This window comes from Rhinoderma darwinii, chromosome 13 (assembly GCF_050947455.1).
Source record: "Rhinoderma darwinii isolate aRhiDar2 chromosome 13, aRhiDar2.hap1, whole genome shotgun sequence".
Classification (NCBI taxonomy): Eukaryota; Metazoa; Chordata; class Amphibia; order Anura; family Rhinodermatidae; genus Rhinoderma; species Rhinoderma darwinii.
In genome coordinates, this window is record NC_134699.1 from 44,388,265 (window position 1) to 44,404,251 (window position 15,987).

General features: G+C 43.9%; 1 protein-coding gene across 1 annotated transcript in view; it reads left to right on the forward strand.

Annotated features, from left to right (window-relative positions):
- The first annotated feature begins 1,251 nt into the window (after positions 1–1,251).
- Positions 1,252–15,987, forward strand: part of MYO15B (myosin XVB) — a 101,986-nt gene continuing 87,250 nt past the window's right edge. The window contains exons 1-2 of the mRNA XM_075846653.1: positions 1,252–1,303; positions 1,634–1,669. Of these exons, the coding sequence (XP_075702768.1) occupies positions 1,667–1,669 (3 nt within the window). The 5' untranslated portion in view covers positions 1,252–1,303; positions 1,634–1,666. The remainder of the gene's footprint in view (positions 1,304–1,633; positions 1,670–15,987) is intronic.

The window sequence follows — 15,987 nt, forward strand, 5'->3', positions numbered from 1 at the left end:
TTCTGTAAAGTTTTATATCTTAATCTGGACACACAGTAAATCCCCATGCACACGACTGTAAAATCGCCCATAATTACAGACCGTAATTACGGTCCATAATTACGGTCCCATTCATTCTATGGCAGACGGACACCTTCCCGTATATCTAAGGAAGGGTGTCCATGCTGTAGAAACCTGCCGAAAAAAATAGGACATGTCCTATTTTTTTATTTTACGACTGTGCTCCTATACTTTAATGGGAGCACGGCTCGTAAAAACGGCCGGCTGTCTGCGGGAACGGTTATGTGCATGAAGCCTAAAGCAAACAACACTTGGAAGATCAGTAGTAGGTCAGTTTATTCCAATAAATGATCAGTCCCACAGAAAAATATACTATATACTATTGCAGATTAGGAAAGGCCCGAAATTCAACTTGGGTCTGCATTTTTCTAGGACAGAGCCACTCTTGCTCATTGACTTGTGTTTCAGATTAGCCCCCTTCACTTCAATGGTGATGAGCTGCAATAGCCGACATAACCCATGGACAAGAGTGGCATTGTTTCTGGGGAAAGAGAACAAATAAACCCAGGCTTTTTTCTAATCCCAGGCTGCCCTTTTTCAACCATGTCTGTGCTGCTTCCAATCAGTTCTTCCCCCACCATGTTGGGCTCTAAAAAAATGGATATCTTCCTTTCAGATATTTAGAATATCACATTTCACAACTGCAGTATAAAAGAACAAAAAAATCTAAGAGTTCGTGTTTAATAACCTTTTTTTCCTTTATTCATATCATTTTGTTCTTCTATGCCACATATACAGGCAACGTTATAGGAGACTGAAGAATACACGAGTGCAGTTTGGAGCAGTCCTCCTGATCTCAAGGATTCCTTCCATCCACCGGCGTATTTGTCAGGTGACCCATTCAGAAATATGTAACATGTTCTATCTTTATCTCTTACAACATCTCAGACAGTAATAATAAGTCTCCATCCTTGTGAAGGCCTAATCACTCTCAGGCCAGTGTAATGGCGGTGTATCTCCTCCTGCACCATTACGTCCGCATACGCCTAGTTTAAGAATGTATTTTCCCTTTTGCCATACCCTGAGATCTGTGATGTGCCAAAGTCCATGGGACTTGAAACAATTACAGCCGCCTTAAATCTCTTTGTGTAAGGTCTACTTTGCTCTTGCTCTTGTTTTTTCCCTGTTGGACTTTGTCTTTTCCTGCCCTCGGGGTGTGTCTCTCTGTCACTTTTCTGTCACACAGAGCTACAGACACTACATGAGATCTGCTTTGGACGGACTCCTTTACTTTTAAACTGGGGTATGCATATTGATATGAAAAGGTAGAATGTTGTACATTGACATTGTGACTGTTGTGAAACAGTAGAGATGCTGTTAAGTGACTGAGGATTCTGTGTCTGTTTTATATGGTTTTATTTTATACAAAAGATTATGCGTGACTGCACGTCTTATAAATATATATGTCAGTCTGAAGTTTCATTAAACCTATCAAATCAAATATGTGACTTTATGTTTACTTGTGTATCAAGTCTGTAATCTTTCCTGCTTTTGTGTAATCATCTGTGTCAATGTGACAGGCTACATTTTTGCATATCAGTCAGTATATTAATGGAAGCCTTCGTCTCTACAGCTGAAGGTCAAGGGTGAGGAGTCCCTTCCCGGCATGGTAAGTATACATTACTGTGTTTTTAAAAAATAGTGTCTTTGCGTGGCCATAAACATTTAGAATAATGGAGTTAGATTTCTGCCATGACCAGAGCGCAATGGTTTACAGCTTCTGACTCGACATTATTGTGAAATAACAATATGGTGGTGAATATTTCACCTATTCACTATAAGATGGACACTGTACCCATAGCCAGGTATTGAAGCACCATGCAGCTAGTTATATGTACAATATCAATGAGCATCTGCACTCTTAATAAAAAAAAATTGTTTTATTTGGTATACAAAAGAAGTTTAAACTGTACCCAGTAGGTCTCAGATTTACCACATAAGGTAAAGAAAATAGGAAATGGTATATATTGAGGTTCGCGTAATATCTACCACCCCCTTTGTCAAAAGTAATGCTCACCCTCATTAACAATGAATGTGTCTCTCTGCTAATCACTCTTAGATCAGTATATACAAATAAATTATCCTTGAAGTAGCATTGTTCCCGGGGAGTCCTCGACGAGCGGAGGAGCTCCCTCTGCTCCTCCGCTCTGTACTAATGCTGAAGCAGGGAGCTGACAGTTCCTTGCATTGGATTCAACTGTATCTGCAACGTGATGACGTAGATACAGTTGACACCGGGACATACCACCTCCCGCCCGGGACAGCGGGACCCTGCCCGGAATCCAGGAGTGTCTCGCTGTATCCGGGACGGTTGGGAGGTATAGGTCAAAGGAGGAGCTCAGCTCAAACATACAAGTCCATAAATCATTTTTGCAGAGAAAAGAGTGTGCAGCACTCACCCAGTTTGACGTTTTCTTCTTTATTTTATTGCCCATTTAAAGGGGAAAGACAGAGACTTCGACGGGCAAACAGGGGTGTAACTAGGAAAGACAAAACCCCATAGAAAACTGTTGACTGGGCCTCCCCTCACAACCAAAACTCCATACCCCCACAACCCCTGCCCTCTCGACAATGAATATTTATCAGTTCTTTGAAAAGAGGGACCATTTTTTTTTTTCATTTTAAGCCACGTCTCTAATCCTGCCTAATCCCAGCCCATACACACCCGGTTCAGCCCACACAGTAGCATGCTTTTATAGTGCCTCACAGCAGTATAATGGCCCCATAGAACCCCCATAGTATAATGCCCCCATAGCTGCCCCACATGCAGTATAATACCCCATAGTGCCTCCCACACAGTATAATTCCAAATAACTTCTCCACACAGTATAATACCCCCATATAGCCAACACAGATGCCCCCATACAGTATAATGCCCGCACAGATGCCCTCATACAGTATAGTGCCCACATAAATTCTTCCATACAATATAATGCCCCATAGTTACCCCATACAGCATAATGCCCCCATAGCTGCCCGATACAGTATAATGCCCCATAGATGCCCCATACAGTATAATGCCCACACAGATTCCCCCATACAGTATAATGCCCCTATAGCTGCTCCATACAGTACAATGCCCATAGCTGCCCGCATACAATATAATGCCCCTATAGCTACTCCACACAGTATAATGCCCCATAGCTGCCCACATACAGCATAATGCCCCCATAGCTGCAACTGTACAGTATAATGCCCCATAGCTGGCCACATACTGTATAATGCCCCATAGCTGGCCACATACTGTATAATGCCCCATAGCTGCCCCATACAGTATAATGCCACAATAGCTGTCCCATACAGTATAATGCCCCCATAGCTGCCCCCATATAGTATAATGCCCCCTTAGCTGCCACCATACAGTATAATGCCCCCTTAGCTGCCCCATACAGTATAATACCCCCAGGGCCGGCCTTAAGATAGATGGTGCCCCGTGTGAAATTATCTTTTGGTGCCCCACCCCATCATAAAAAAAATGCGCCTTATAGGATGCAGGCCTAACGTGGTCCGTAGCCTAGTAAACGGCAGAGCAGGGAGCTAGCTCCCTACTCTGCAACAGTATACAATTGAATGTGGCAGTCGCCCGGGGTCCCAGATGCCCGATGCTAGCGACGCCACCTGGCATCAGCAGACCTGTGCCGCCCGGCCCACAATGTTATGTGCTGGGCTGCACGGGCCCCCTCATCCTGCGGGCCCCGTAACAGCCGCTTTGGCTGCTACAGCAGTAGTTAAAGCACTGCAGGCAACAGCTGTTTCGCTTTCACAAACCTGATTACATGGGACGTGCCCACGCTCCTTATATGCGTGCGTCATGTGAGATGCCATGGAAACATACATACACAATACAAATTTAAAGAGACAGTGAGTAATAAAAACACGCGATAGTTAAGTCCTAAGTTGACTAGTTAATTTGTCTTAATGATCCAACTAGCCTCTCTTTGGATTAGAACTCTATGGTGATCACCCCTGCATAGGGCTTATCAGCCTTTTCTATTCCTGCAAATGTGAGGACGTCTGAATTTCCTCCATGCGTATTCCTCACATGTTCTATCAACTTTGGCGCTCCTTCACCTGTCACAATAGATCAATAGTGTTCTTGGAACCTAGTATGTAAACACTGTATGGTTTTGACAATATAATAATAGCCACATGGGCAAAAGAAGGCGTACACCACAAATATGGATTTGCAATTTATGAACAATAGCTGTGCCTCCTATTTTCAGGAACTTAGTTTTTAAAAGTAAATGACAACTGTTACATTGGTCACATTAATAATTCCCCTTTGGAACTGATTTTCAAACCAAGTCTCGTGGTCCTTCTTTTAGCGTACTTCTAACTAGCATATCACTAATATTCTTGCTTCGTCTGAAGCTTATAAGGGGTTTATTAGTAGCTACTTCTTTAACCCCTTCCTGCTCCGTCTAGTTTTGATCTTCCAGACTGCCTCAATTTTCAAATCTGACATTTGTCACTTTATGTGGTAATCCCTTTGCGATTCTGAGATTGTTTTCTCATGACACATTGGACTTTATGTTAGTGGTAAAATTTGATCGTTACATTCAGTATTTAATTGTGATGAACACCAAAATGTGACGAAAAATTGCAAAAATTAGCATTTTTATCAATTTAAATCCATCTGCTTTTGCTTTTACCTATCAAAGCCTTTCTGAGATTTTCTCGTGACATATTGGACTTTATGTTATGTTTACTTTATCAATATAAATGCATCTGCTTGTAAGATAGATAGTAATACTACACAAAATAGTTGCTAATTAACATTTCCCATATGTATACATTATGTTGGCATCGTTTTTTGAACATCCTTTTATTTTTCTAGGACGTTATAAGGCTTATAACTTTAGCAGCAATTTCTCACATTTTCAATAAAATTTCAAAAGGAGGTTTTTTTCAGGGAGCAGTTCAGTTCTGAAGTGGCATTGAGGGGCATACAGCTGACAGCCGGTGGTGATGGTGTGGGCTCAGCTTCTGAGCCCGCACTACCACTTCAAGGTAATGGTACTGCGCTTTGTGGGAACATCTTCCCGATAGTGCCGTATATATATGGCGGATTTCGGGAAGGGGTTAAGATCCGGATCACTTTCTATGATATGCCAATTTTTGTTAATAGCTGACCTGATTGCTGACTCCAGGGGGCGGCTGAGCTGGAAGGAAAAAGTAAACCTCCTTCCTTCTTACATTTGTTTTTGTCCAATTTATTATTTTGACGCTAACTATGCAGCAAGTCAACCCTATCTTTTTCCAAAAATTCTTTTCAGCGCAATATCCAATGACTCATCTGAGAAGCCTCTCTCCAGAAGGCATTCCTTGAAATCGAATGCCTGCTGGAGGAAGGCTTGCTCACTTTTCTCTGGCATTAACATCAGCACAAAAACTGTGCGCAGGGAGCTTCAGGTCATAGATTTCTATTGCCGAGTAGCTGCATGCAAGCCTTACATCACCAAGCACAATGCAAAGTGTTGGATGTAGAGGTGTAAGGCCTCATTCACACGGCAGGGTTTCCCGGCCGGGTGCCGGCCGTTCATAAATCGGCCGGCACCCGGCTGCATTAGGAATAATAGACCCCTAATGGGGCTATTCACACGACCCATTTTTTGACGGCCGGGAAAACCGCCCGTCAAAAAATAGGACATGCTCTATTTTCGCCCGGGTACCCGGCCGCCCGGCTCCCATAGAAGTCTATGGGGCCGGGTAATACCCGGCCATCACCGGGATGTGTCCCGAGTGACGGCCGGGTTTTCCGGCTCTTGCGCTCTATCTCCTCCTCCTCACAGCGCAGAGTGCATGTGAGGAGGAGGAGTTGATGCCATTCTGACGAATGGCATCGCTCTACACGGTGTGGCAGGGCCGGGGTGTACAGCAGGTGGAAGGGAGCGCTGCGCTGGCTCCCTTCTCCTGCTTGTTTTAAAAGCACCCTGGCCCGGCGACACCTTCGATGGCGCCGCTAGCAGCAGCTGCAGCTGCTGCTGCTGCTACTACTGTAGCGACGCCACTATAGCAGAGCGGGGAGGTATCTCCCCGCTCTGCTATGTGCTAGCCGCACTTTAGCTCCTTGAAGGAGCGGAATCCCCGTGTTTTCGGGGATTCCGCTCCTGGACAGAGCGCTTGATGTCTCTGTCCATATCTGGCAGTGACATCAGGGGAAACTCCTGAAGCGGAATCCCCGAACACATGGGGATTCCCCTTCAGGAGTTGCCGCTGATGTCACTGTCCGGATCTGCCCGGCCCGGCGCGGATGCATAACTTTATGCAAACCGGCCGGGCAGAATGGCCGATTTTACCGGCCGGCACTCGGGCTCGGACGCGACCCGGTCGTGTGAATCCCGCCTAAAGCACACCGCTACTGGACTCTGGAGCAGTGGAATCATGTTCTGTGGAGTGACGAATCTTCCTTCTCTATCTGGCAGTCTGGTGGACGTGTCTGGGTTTAGCGAATGCCAGGAGAACATTACCTGCCTGACTGCATTGTGCCAACTGTAAAGTTTGATGGAGAAGGAATAATGCTATGGGGTTGTTCTTCAGGGCTCTTCTTATAGTCCAGGGTGATCATGGGCTAATTGATTATTTTCATGTGTGCACGCTGGCCCTTTAAGGCCGGGCACGAGCGTGCGCACTCACCCTACAGGATACAGCAGAACGGAGCAGAAGTGAGCGCTGGCGTCTCCTAGGAAGCCTAGTGGGTCCTGACAAAGTCAGGACCCACTATGCTTGCTGTCAGCGTGTAGCTGACCGCTCTAATACATTGCACTACGCATGTAGTGCAGTGTATTAAAATAGCGATCAGGGCCTCCTGCCTTCAAGTCCCCTAGTGGGACAAAAATGGACAACCTACATAAACCTCTAACCAAACCAATGGCGTAGGCAGGGGTCCCAATTATACAAGTAGACAACCTAAACGCGAACCATAAGGGAACAAGTCCCCAAAAGAAATAATGAGCAAAATATTTGCAAAAGTATAAAATCTTTATTAAATATAATATACAATAACATAACCAGAATAAAAAGGATGGACCATATACGGAGAAGAAAAACAATATGGTCAGATGTAAAAGACCAGTGACAAACAGTAACAACCGACGGTCAGTGGCCAAAAACCACTCATGTAACCACCCACAGTAGGAAAATATGTACAGATGGAATGGTACGTGCTACAGTATTAACCCCACTTGTAAGTAGTAACTAGTGGTAAAATATCCACATATAGAAAAAGTGCAACCTAAGTACAATGCACATAGGATAGTGTAGGATGTCCAAATAGCCCAACACAAGAATGCAGGCAAAGAGACAAGGAGGTAAACTGCAGTGATCGTCCGACAACAATTTAAAGACATGAGCACATACCCTGAGACATGGTGGGGAGTGGAAATGGCATCCTCAGGCCTGGAAGAAAAAAGCGTCTCAACGCACGTTTCGCCTATAGACTGGCTTCGTCAGGACAAAGTAAAAAAGTGTAAAAATAAAAAAATAAAAGTTTTAAAAGTAATAAAAGTAAAAATCCCCCTTTTTCCCTTATCAGTCCTTTATTATTAATAAAAATAAATAAACTATACATATTTGATATCGCCGCGTCCGTAACAGCCTGAACTACAAAAGTACGCCATAAAAAAAATAAATAATAAACCATACCAGAATCACAATTTTTTGGACACTTTACCTCCCAAAAAATTGACTAAAAGGAGATCAAAAAGTCGCATGTACCTAAAAATAGTACTGATCGAAACTACAGTTCGTTACGCAAAACACAAGCCATCACAGAGCTTTCTCGATGGAAAAATAAAGAAGTTATGGCTCTTAGAATAAGGCAACACAAAAAGTAAATGATTTTTGTAAAAAGTATTTTATTGTGCAAACACCATAAGACATAAAAAAAAATATATAAACATATGGTATCGCCGTAATTGGATCAGCCCGCAAAATAAAGTGAATATGTCATTTATAGCGCACGGTGAACGCTGTACATTTTTTTTATAAAAAGAATAGTACAATTGGCAGTTTATGACCACATATGGGGTATTGCCGTAATCGGGAGAAATTGCTTTACAAATGTTGGTGTGCTTTTTCTCCTTTATTCCTTGTCAAAATTAAAAATTCGGACCTTTTTTCGGAAAAATTTGATTTTCAATTGCACAGCCTAATTCCACAAAATGCAGCAAAAAATCAGTGGTATCTAAATGCCCACTATACCCCTCGATAAGTTCCTTGAGGGGTGTAGTTTGCCAAATAGGGTCACTTTTGGGGGGTTTCCAATGTTTTGGTACCACAAGACCTCTTCAAACTGGACATGGTGCCTAATAAAAAGGAGGCCTCAAAATCCACTACATGCGCCTTTGCTTCTGAGGCCGGTGCTTCAGTCCATTACCGCACTAGGGACACGTGGGATATTTTTCAAAACGGAAGAATCTGGGTAAAACCTATTGAGTTGCGTTTCTCTGGTAAAACCTTCTGTTTTACAGAAAAAAATGGAATAAAAAGGATTTTCTGTTTTGAATACTTTGAGGGGTCTAGTTTCTAAAATGGGGTGTTTGATACGGGTTTCTGATATATAGGCCCCTCAAAGCCACTTCAAAACTGAACTGGTACCTAAAAAAGAGGCTTTTGAAATTTTATTCAAAATATAAGAAATTGCTCCTGATGTTCTAAGCCTTGTACTGTCCTAGAAAAAAAAAAGAATGTTCAAAAAATGATGCCAACATATAGTAGACATATGGGAAATGTGAACTAGTAACTATTTTCGGTGGTATAACCCTCTGTCTTACAAGCAGATGAATTAAAATTAAAAAAAATTCTATTTTTTTCACATTTTCTCAAAATTTTGCTATTTTTCACAAATAAACACTGAATATATTGACCAAATTTTACCACTAAAATAAAGCCCAATGTCTTTTGTGAAAACAATTTCAGAATCGCTTGGATAGGTTTAAGCATTCCGAAGTTATTACCACATAAACTGAAATATGTCAGATTTGAAAAATGGACTCTGAGCTTTAAGGCCCAAACTAGGCTGCGTCCTTAAGGGGTTAATGTTGCTCTAGTCCTCTGGGTAGCCTCTCAGTCTAATTTTCATCATGTTTTGAGGGACGCCCAGTTCTTGGTAATGTCACTGTTGTGCCAAATGTAATCCACTTCTTGATGACCGTCTTCACTGTGTTCCATGGTATATCTAATGCCTTGGAAATTCTTTCGTACCCTTCTCCTGACTGATGTCTTTCAACAATCAGATTCCTTTGATGTGTTGTAAGCTCTTTACGGACCATGGCTTTTGCTATCACATGCAACAAAGAAAATGTCAGGAAAATAATAATAGAACAGCTGAACTTTGTATGGGGTTACTCAGAATCACTTTAAATAATGGCAGCTGTGTACTGACTACTATTTAAAATGAGTTTAAGGGCAGATACAGACGGACGTTGCGTTTTTGCGTGCGCAAGCAACGCGGCGTTTTGCGCGCGCAAAAACCATTTGACAGCTGCGTGTGTCATCTGTGTATGATGCGCGGCTGCGTGATTTTCGCGCAGCCGCCATCATAGAAATTAGGCTAGTCGACGCCCGTCACTGTCCAAGGTGCTGAAAGAGCTAACTCTTTCAGCACCCTCGACAGTGAATGCCGAACACAATATCGAAAAACCTGTTGAAAAAAAAGAAAAAGTTCGTACTTACCGAGAACTTCCCGGCCGTTGCCTTGGTGACGCGTCCTTGGTGACGCGCCTCTCGACATCGGGCCCCACCTCCATGGATGACGCGCCAGTCCATGTGACCGCTGCAGCCTGTGCTTGGCCTGTGATTGGCTGGAGCTGTCACTTGGACTGAATTGTCATCCCGGGAGGTCAGACTGGAGGAAGAAGCCGGGAGTTATGGGTAAGTCAGAACTTCGTTTTTTTTTCTACAGGTTCATGTATATTGGGATCGGAAGTCACTGTCCATGGTGCTGAAACAGTTTAACTCTTTCAGCACCATGGACAGTGACTATCTCCTGACGTCGCGTACCGATAATTTTTCTGCCGGGTTCGGCCAAAACGAGTTCGGCCGAACCCGGTGAAGTTCGGTTCGCTTGTCCGGCTTCGCTCATCGCAAAGACACTCCGTTTGGATGTTCGGAAACAGAAAAGCACGTGGTGCTTTTCTGTTTACATTCATCCTTTTGACAGCTGGTGCGCTGTTTCAGTCGGTTCGCACGGAAGTGCTTCCGTGCAACCTGCGTGGTTTTCACGCACCCATTGACTTCAATGGGTGCGTGATGCGCGAAATACGCAGAGTTATTGAACCTGTCGCGCTTTTTGCACAGCAGACAAACGCTGCGCAAAAAGCACGGACTGTCTGTACTGCGCCATAGACTTGTATTGGTCCATGCGTGCCGCGTGAAAACCACGCGGCCCGCACGGACCGAATACACGCTCGTGTGAATCCCCCCTGAATGTGATTGGCCAATTCTTAACACAACCACATCCCCTATTATAAGAGGGTGTTCACACTTATACAATAACATTATTTTTGTTTTTTATTTTTATTTTTCACACAAAGTTTTTTGGCGGCAGAAAATTCTGCCTTGAAACATCAGCTCCGGTTTTTTTAAGTGGTTTTTCACCACACACGTTTTTGACGCTTTTTTTTCCACGATTTTTTACGCCTTTTTTTAGGCTTTTTTTTTAGCTATCTCTTCAACAGAAAGATGGAATAACCGCGAGCGGTTTTTACCGAAAAACGCATAAAAACACGCGTCAAAAATCACGGCAACAAAACGCATCAAAAAAAGGTCTCCCATTGATTTCAATGGGGTTTTTGAGGTGGAAAACGCCTCAAGATAGGGCATTTCGCTTCTTTTTACCTCAAGCGTTTTTTCTGCTCGTGGTAAGAAAACACTCCTCCTCCTGGTTTCTGCTGCAAAAACCGCGGCAAAAAACTCTGTGTGAACAGTGCCTTAATGATTTCAGTTTGTTTTTCAATGGAATTGTTCAGATTATGGGTCACATTAAAGGTAGAAAAAGTTCTGAAATGACTAATCCTGTACTAACTTTGCAACATGACAAAAACTGTCATTTTAACAGGGGTGTGTAGACTTTTCATATCTACTGTACATTCAAATTATATTTTTATAAATGTTCTCAAAATGTTTGTGTTTTTCACAATTAAACAGTGAATGTATCGCCAAAATTTTACCACTAACATAAAGTACAATGTTTTACAAGAAAACAATCTCAGAATCGCTTGGATAAGTAAAAGTATTCCAAAGTTATTACCACATAAAGGTACATGTCAGACTTATAAAACGGGGCTATGCCCACAGGGCCAAAACTGGCTGCGTCTCCAAGGGGTTACAAAATGATATCACAATCATTTTTCAGATTAACCCCTCAGTTTCGTATTTTCCTCCCCGCCTTCCAAAAGACATAACTATTTAGTTTTTTCGTCAACACAGCTGTATTAGAGTATAGAAGAATGATCGAGGCACTCACCGGAGCTGGCAAAACAGTTTCTTTATTACAAAAAGATCTCGGTCAGGATGTGGAATTGGCAATTCCACATTCTGACCGAGATCTTTTTGTAATAAAGAAACTATTTTGCCAGCTCCGGTGAGTGCCTCGATCATTCTTCTATACTATATTTAGCTGGTTGTGCTACACTTTCGATGAGCAACTCCGTGGCAACTTACCTGCAACTATCAAAATAGAAAGAAAGCCACTTTCCATATTCCTATTCCGATTGTGCGGTTTTAGCAGTGCCAGCCTTTTTTCCTTCTTCCCATTTAACAGCTGTATTAGAGCTTGTTTTTGTGGGACAAGTAGTTTTTCATGGCACCATTTAATTTACTATACTGAGAAACTGCATATTTTTTGGGTGAAATGGGCAAAAACGCAGATTGCGTGTTTTTTTGGGGGTTTTGTTTATACTCCATTCTTCATGCGGCAAAAATTAGACATTCACTTTATTCTAGGGGTTGATATGATTACGACGATACGAAAATTATATTTTTTTTATGTTTTAACACTTTTGTTAAAAAAATATATATATTCTGAGACCCATAACTTTTTTTCTTTCGATTTAGCGATGTCATGGCTTATTTGTAGCAGGACGGGCTATAATTTTTTATAACCTTTTATCACATCCAATTTTTTGTGGGGCTAAGGTGACCAAAAGACAGCAATTTGGGCCTTTTTTTCAACTGCTTATTTACGGTGTTCACCGAGTAAGTTAAATAAAGTTATGTTATTATAGTGGACTCTTACACACGCAGCGATACCAGTTATATTAACTTTCTTTTTTTAATGTTAACATTACTTTAGGGAAAAAATGAGACAAGGGATATTTTGGAACTTTTAATATATATTTTTTTTGGTACATTAAAAAAAAACTTTAACAGTTTTTTTTTTTTGTTTTTTAGAAGTCCCCCTGGGGGACTTGACTCAGTGATCGTTGGATCCCTTGCACTTTATACTGCAATACTAATGTATTGCAGTATATTGCGATTTTGACAGGCTCCTATTAAGCCTGGATGTACATTAATAGGTGTACAAATATGGCAGACCTGAGTACCTTCATTAGGCCCCGAGGTTGCCATAATGACCATCGGCAGCCCGCGATCGCTCTGGCCGGGATTCCGCTCCTGCAGAAGACCCTGGCGTTACTATCCATATGTGAACAGTGGCTCTCTCTAGGAGCGGACTCCCCGGCCAGAGTGTCGGCAACGCTCTAGCCGTGGATTCTGCTACTAAAGAGAGCCCCTGACATCCCTGTTCATACATGGACTGCGAAGTCAGGGGCTCCTCCAGGAGCATGGTCCCCAGTCACAGTGTTGCTGACCTGATGCTCTGGCCTGGGATTCCCCTAATAGAGGGAGCCCCTGATGTCCCTGTCCATATATGGACAGGGACATCAGTAGCCTTCCTGGACTGGAGTCCCCAGCCAGAGCATTGCTGATGCTCCAGCCGGAATTCTGCTCCTGGAGAAGCCACTGACGTCACTTTCCATAAATGGACAGTGATGTCAGGGGCTCCTCCTGGACCGGAATCCCCAGCCAGAGCATTGCCGGTGCTCTAGCTGGGATTCCGCTCCTAGAGGGAGTCTCTGACGTCCCTGTCGATGTATAGACATTGACGTCAGGGCTCCTACAGGAGCGTAATCCCCGATCAGAGCATCAGCAAAGCTCTAGCTGGGGATTCCACTCCTAGAGGGATCCCTAAAGGATGGCACTATCTACAGGGGGGTGTGGGTGGCACTATCTACAGGGGGCGTAGGTGGTGCTATCTACAGGCGGTGTGGGTGGCACTATCTACAGGGGGCATGCGTGGCACTACCTACAGGGGTGTGCTTGGCATTATCTACAGGGGGTGTGCATGGCGCTATCTAAAGGGTTCGTGTGGTGCTATCTAAGGGGTTCATGTGTGGTGTTATCTTCAGGGGACTGTGTGGCGCGATCTACATGGGGTGTGTGTGGCATATATACAGAGGGCACTGTTGCACTATATACAGAGGGCACTGTGACATTCTCTATAGAGGGCACTGTGGCATTATCTACAGAGAGCACTGTGTCATCTATAGGGGTTGTGTGGTACTTTCTACAGAGGGCACTGTGGCATTATCTACAAATGAAATTCATCAGTTTCTAAAATGGACAGTGAAACACGAATGCAAAACAAGTCACAATCGGCCGTCACAAACAGAAACACGGACATTAAGCGGATGCAAAACAGCTGTCAAAAACGGACCTAGATGGCCGTTTTTAACAGCCGACACCCGGACCCTGTCGTGTGAATAGAAACAACAGCAATCCCGGCGTGGTGTGGGGCGGGGAAGAGATGCGGGTTAGGATTGGGTAGCTGGTAAAGGCACCAAAAACTAACACCTCCCTAAAGTTATGGCTAGTGTTTGGCGCCTTTGCAGGTTCACAAGGCTGCTTCGAAGATCTGAGGTGAGGCGAGTGGACAGCAGCTGCCTTCTGGGCTCTCCCTCTCTGCGCCGGCCTCAGCGCTGCACTGAATATTACACACGTGACATTACAATGTGTGTGTCAGACTTCAGTATGGCACCGAGGCCGGAGCAAAGAAGAAGAGCCCTGACATGCCAGGATCACGTCAGAAGTTTTCTGAAATGACAAGTAGACGACATGCATCTAATCTATCATATATCCAATCTATAACAAACTATGCAGCACTCTGATACAATTGGTACATTTTAGACCCTAGACTACCTTTTTGGTGGAACATTGTGGTAAAAACTGATGTTAAAAACAGATGGTAAAAACTAATGACAACTGATGGTTTTGCAGTAAAAAATTGTGAAAAAGCCTGATGACAACTGACACATTGTACGAGAAATGTCGTTAAGGGGTTATGTAAGAAAGTTATAGTTTAACAATCTGTAAAAAAGTGCTAAAAAAAAAAGCTTGAGTTTTATGGTGCTTGTTTACACAAATTGCTTATAGGTCGCATTTTTTTATTTTTTTTAATCTAGGAGTACAGGGCTGTTTGTCTTTCAGTCTATCACACGTCCACCATTTTGGTATGTTTTTCTCGGCTGTTTAACAGCCGATTGTGACCTGTTTTTCATCCGTTTTTCACTATCCATTTTAAAAGTGGATGAATTTCATTTGTCAAGTTTTTGGGTGCCAACCCATTAAAAACACCCACAGTTAGATTGCATGATCGCCCAGTCACCATTTTCTCTTGCTTTCAGAGTATAGAGAGATTTGTTTGATCCCTGAGATTCTTTGCATTGGTTTCTGGCTTTTTCTCAATATTTTGCTTGCTGCCATGTCCTCACAACCATTGAACCATGTACTGCAGCTTTGGCTGGTTTCTCGGCAATTCGGACAGCAATCGCAGAAGTTGATGCCCTCTGTAGATAGTGCCACAGTGCCCCCTGTAGATAGTGCCCCAGTGCCCCCTGTAGATACTGCCCTCTGTAGATACTGCCACAGTGCCCCTGTAGTTACTGCCACACAGCCCCCTGTAGATAATGCCACAGTGTCCCCTGTAGATAGTGCCCAGTGCCGCTGTAGGTAGTGCCACACAGCCCCCTTGTAGGTAGTGCCACACAGCCCCCTTGTAGGTTAGTGCCACACAGCCCCCTTGTAGATAGTGCCACTTTCCCCCCTGTAGATAGTGCCACAGTGCCCGCTGTATGTACGGCCACACAGCCTTCTGTAAGTTGTGCCACAGCTCCATTGTAAATATCACCCCCATAGATGGCACTCCCCCTGTAGAAAGTGCCACTGTAGCCCCCTGTAAGAGCGGAATCCCTCTTGCCAGGGATTCCGTTTCAGGTGTTTCCCCTCAGGTCACTGTCCATATATGGATAGTGACATCAGGGACTTCTCCTGAAGCAGAATCCTAGGCAGCGGCGCCTGGGATTCCACTTCAGGAGTTGCCCCTGATGTCACTGTCCATATATGGATATTGACGTCAGGGACTTCTCCTAGAGCGGAATCCCCAGCCACAGTGTCAGCAACGCTGCGGCCGGGGATTCCACTTCAGGAGTTGTCCCTGATGTCACTGTCCATATATGGATAGTGACGTCAGGGGCTACATCTAGGAGCGGAATCCCTGGCCAGAGGGATTTCGCTCCTATGTGGATCTACATTGGCACTATCTACAGGTTGGGGGTGTCATCTATGGCACTACCTCTGTGGCACTACCTACAGCAAAAAAAATATCCTCCTCACATGCACTTCACACTGTGAGGAGGAGAAGAGAGCGAGCGGCAGAAAGCACGGCCATCACCTAGATCACATCCATGGAGGCCGCGAAAACAGACCAAAATAGGCATGTTCCATTTTTCAAAAAATCGGCCGTGTCAATAGCCCCATTTGGTGTGTATTGTTTTTACTGCGGCCGTGTGACAGCCGTTAAATAAGCAGCCATCACACGTGCCAACTATCCCTGCCGTGTGAATAGGGCCTAAAGGTATGTTCACACAT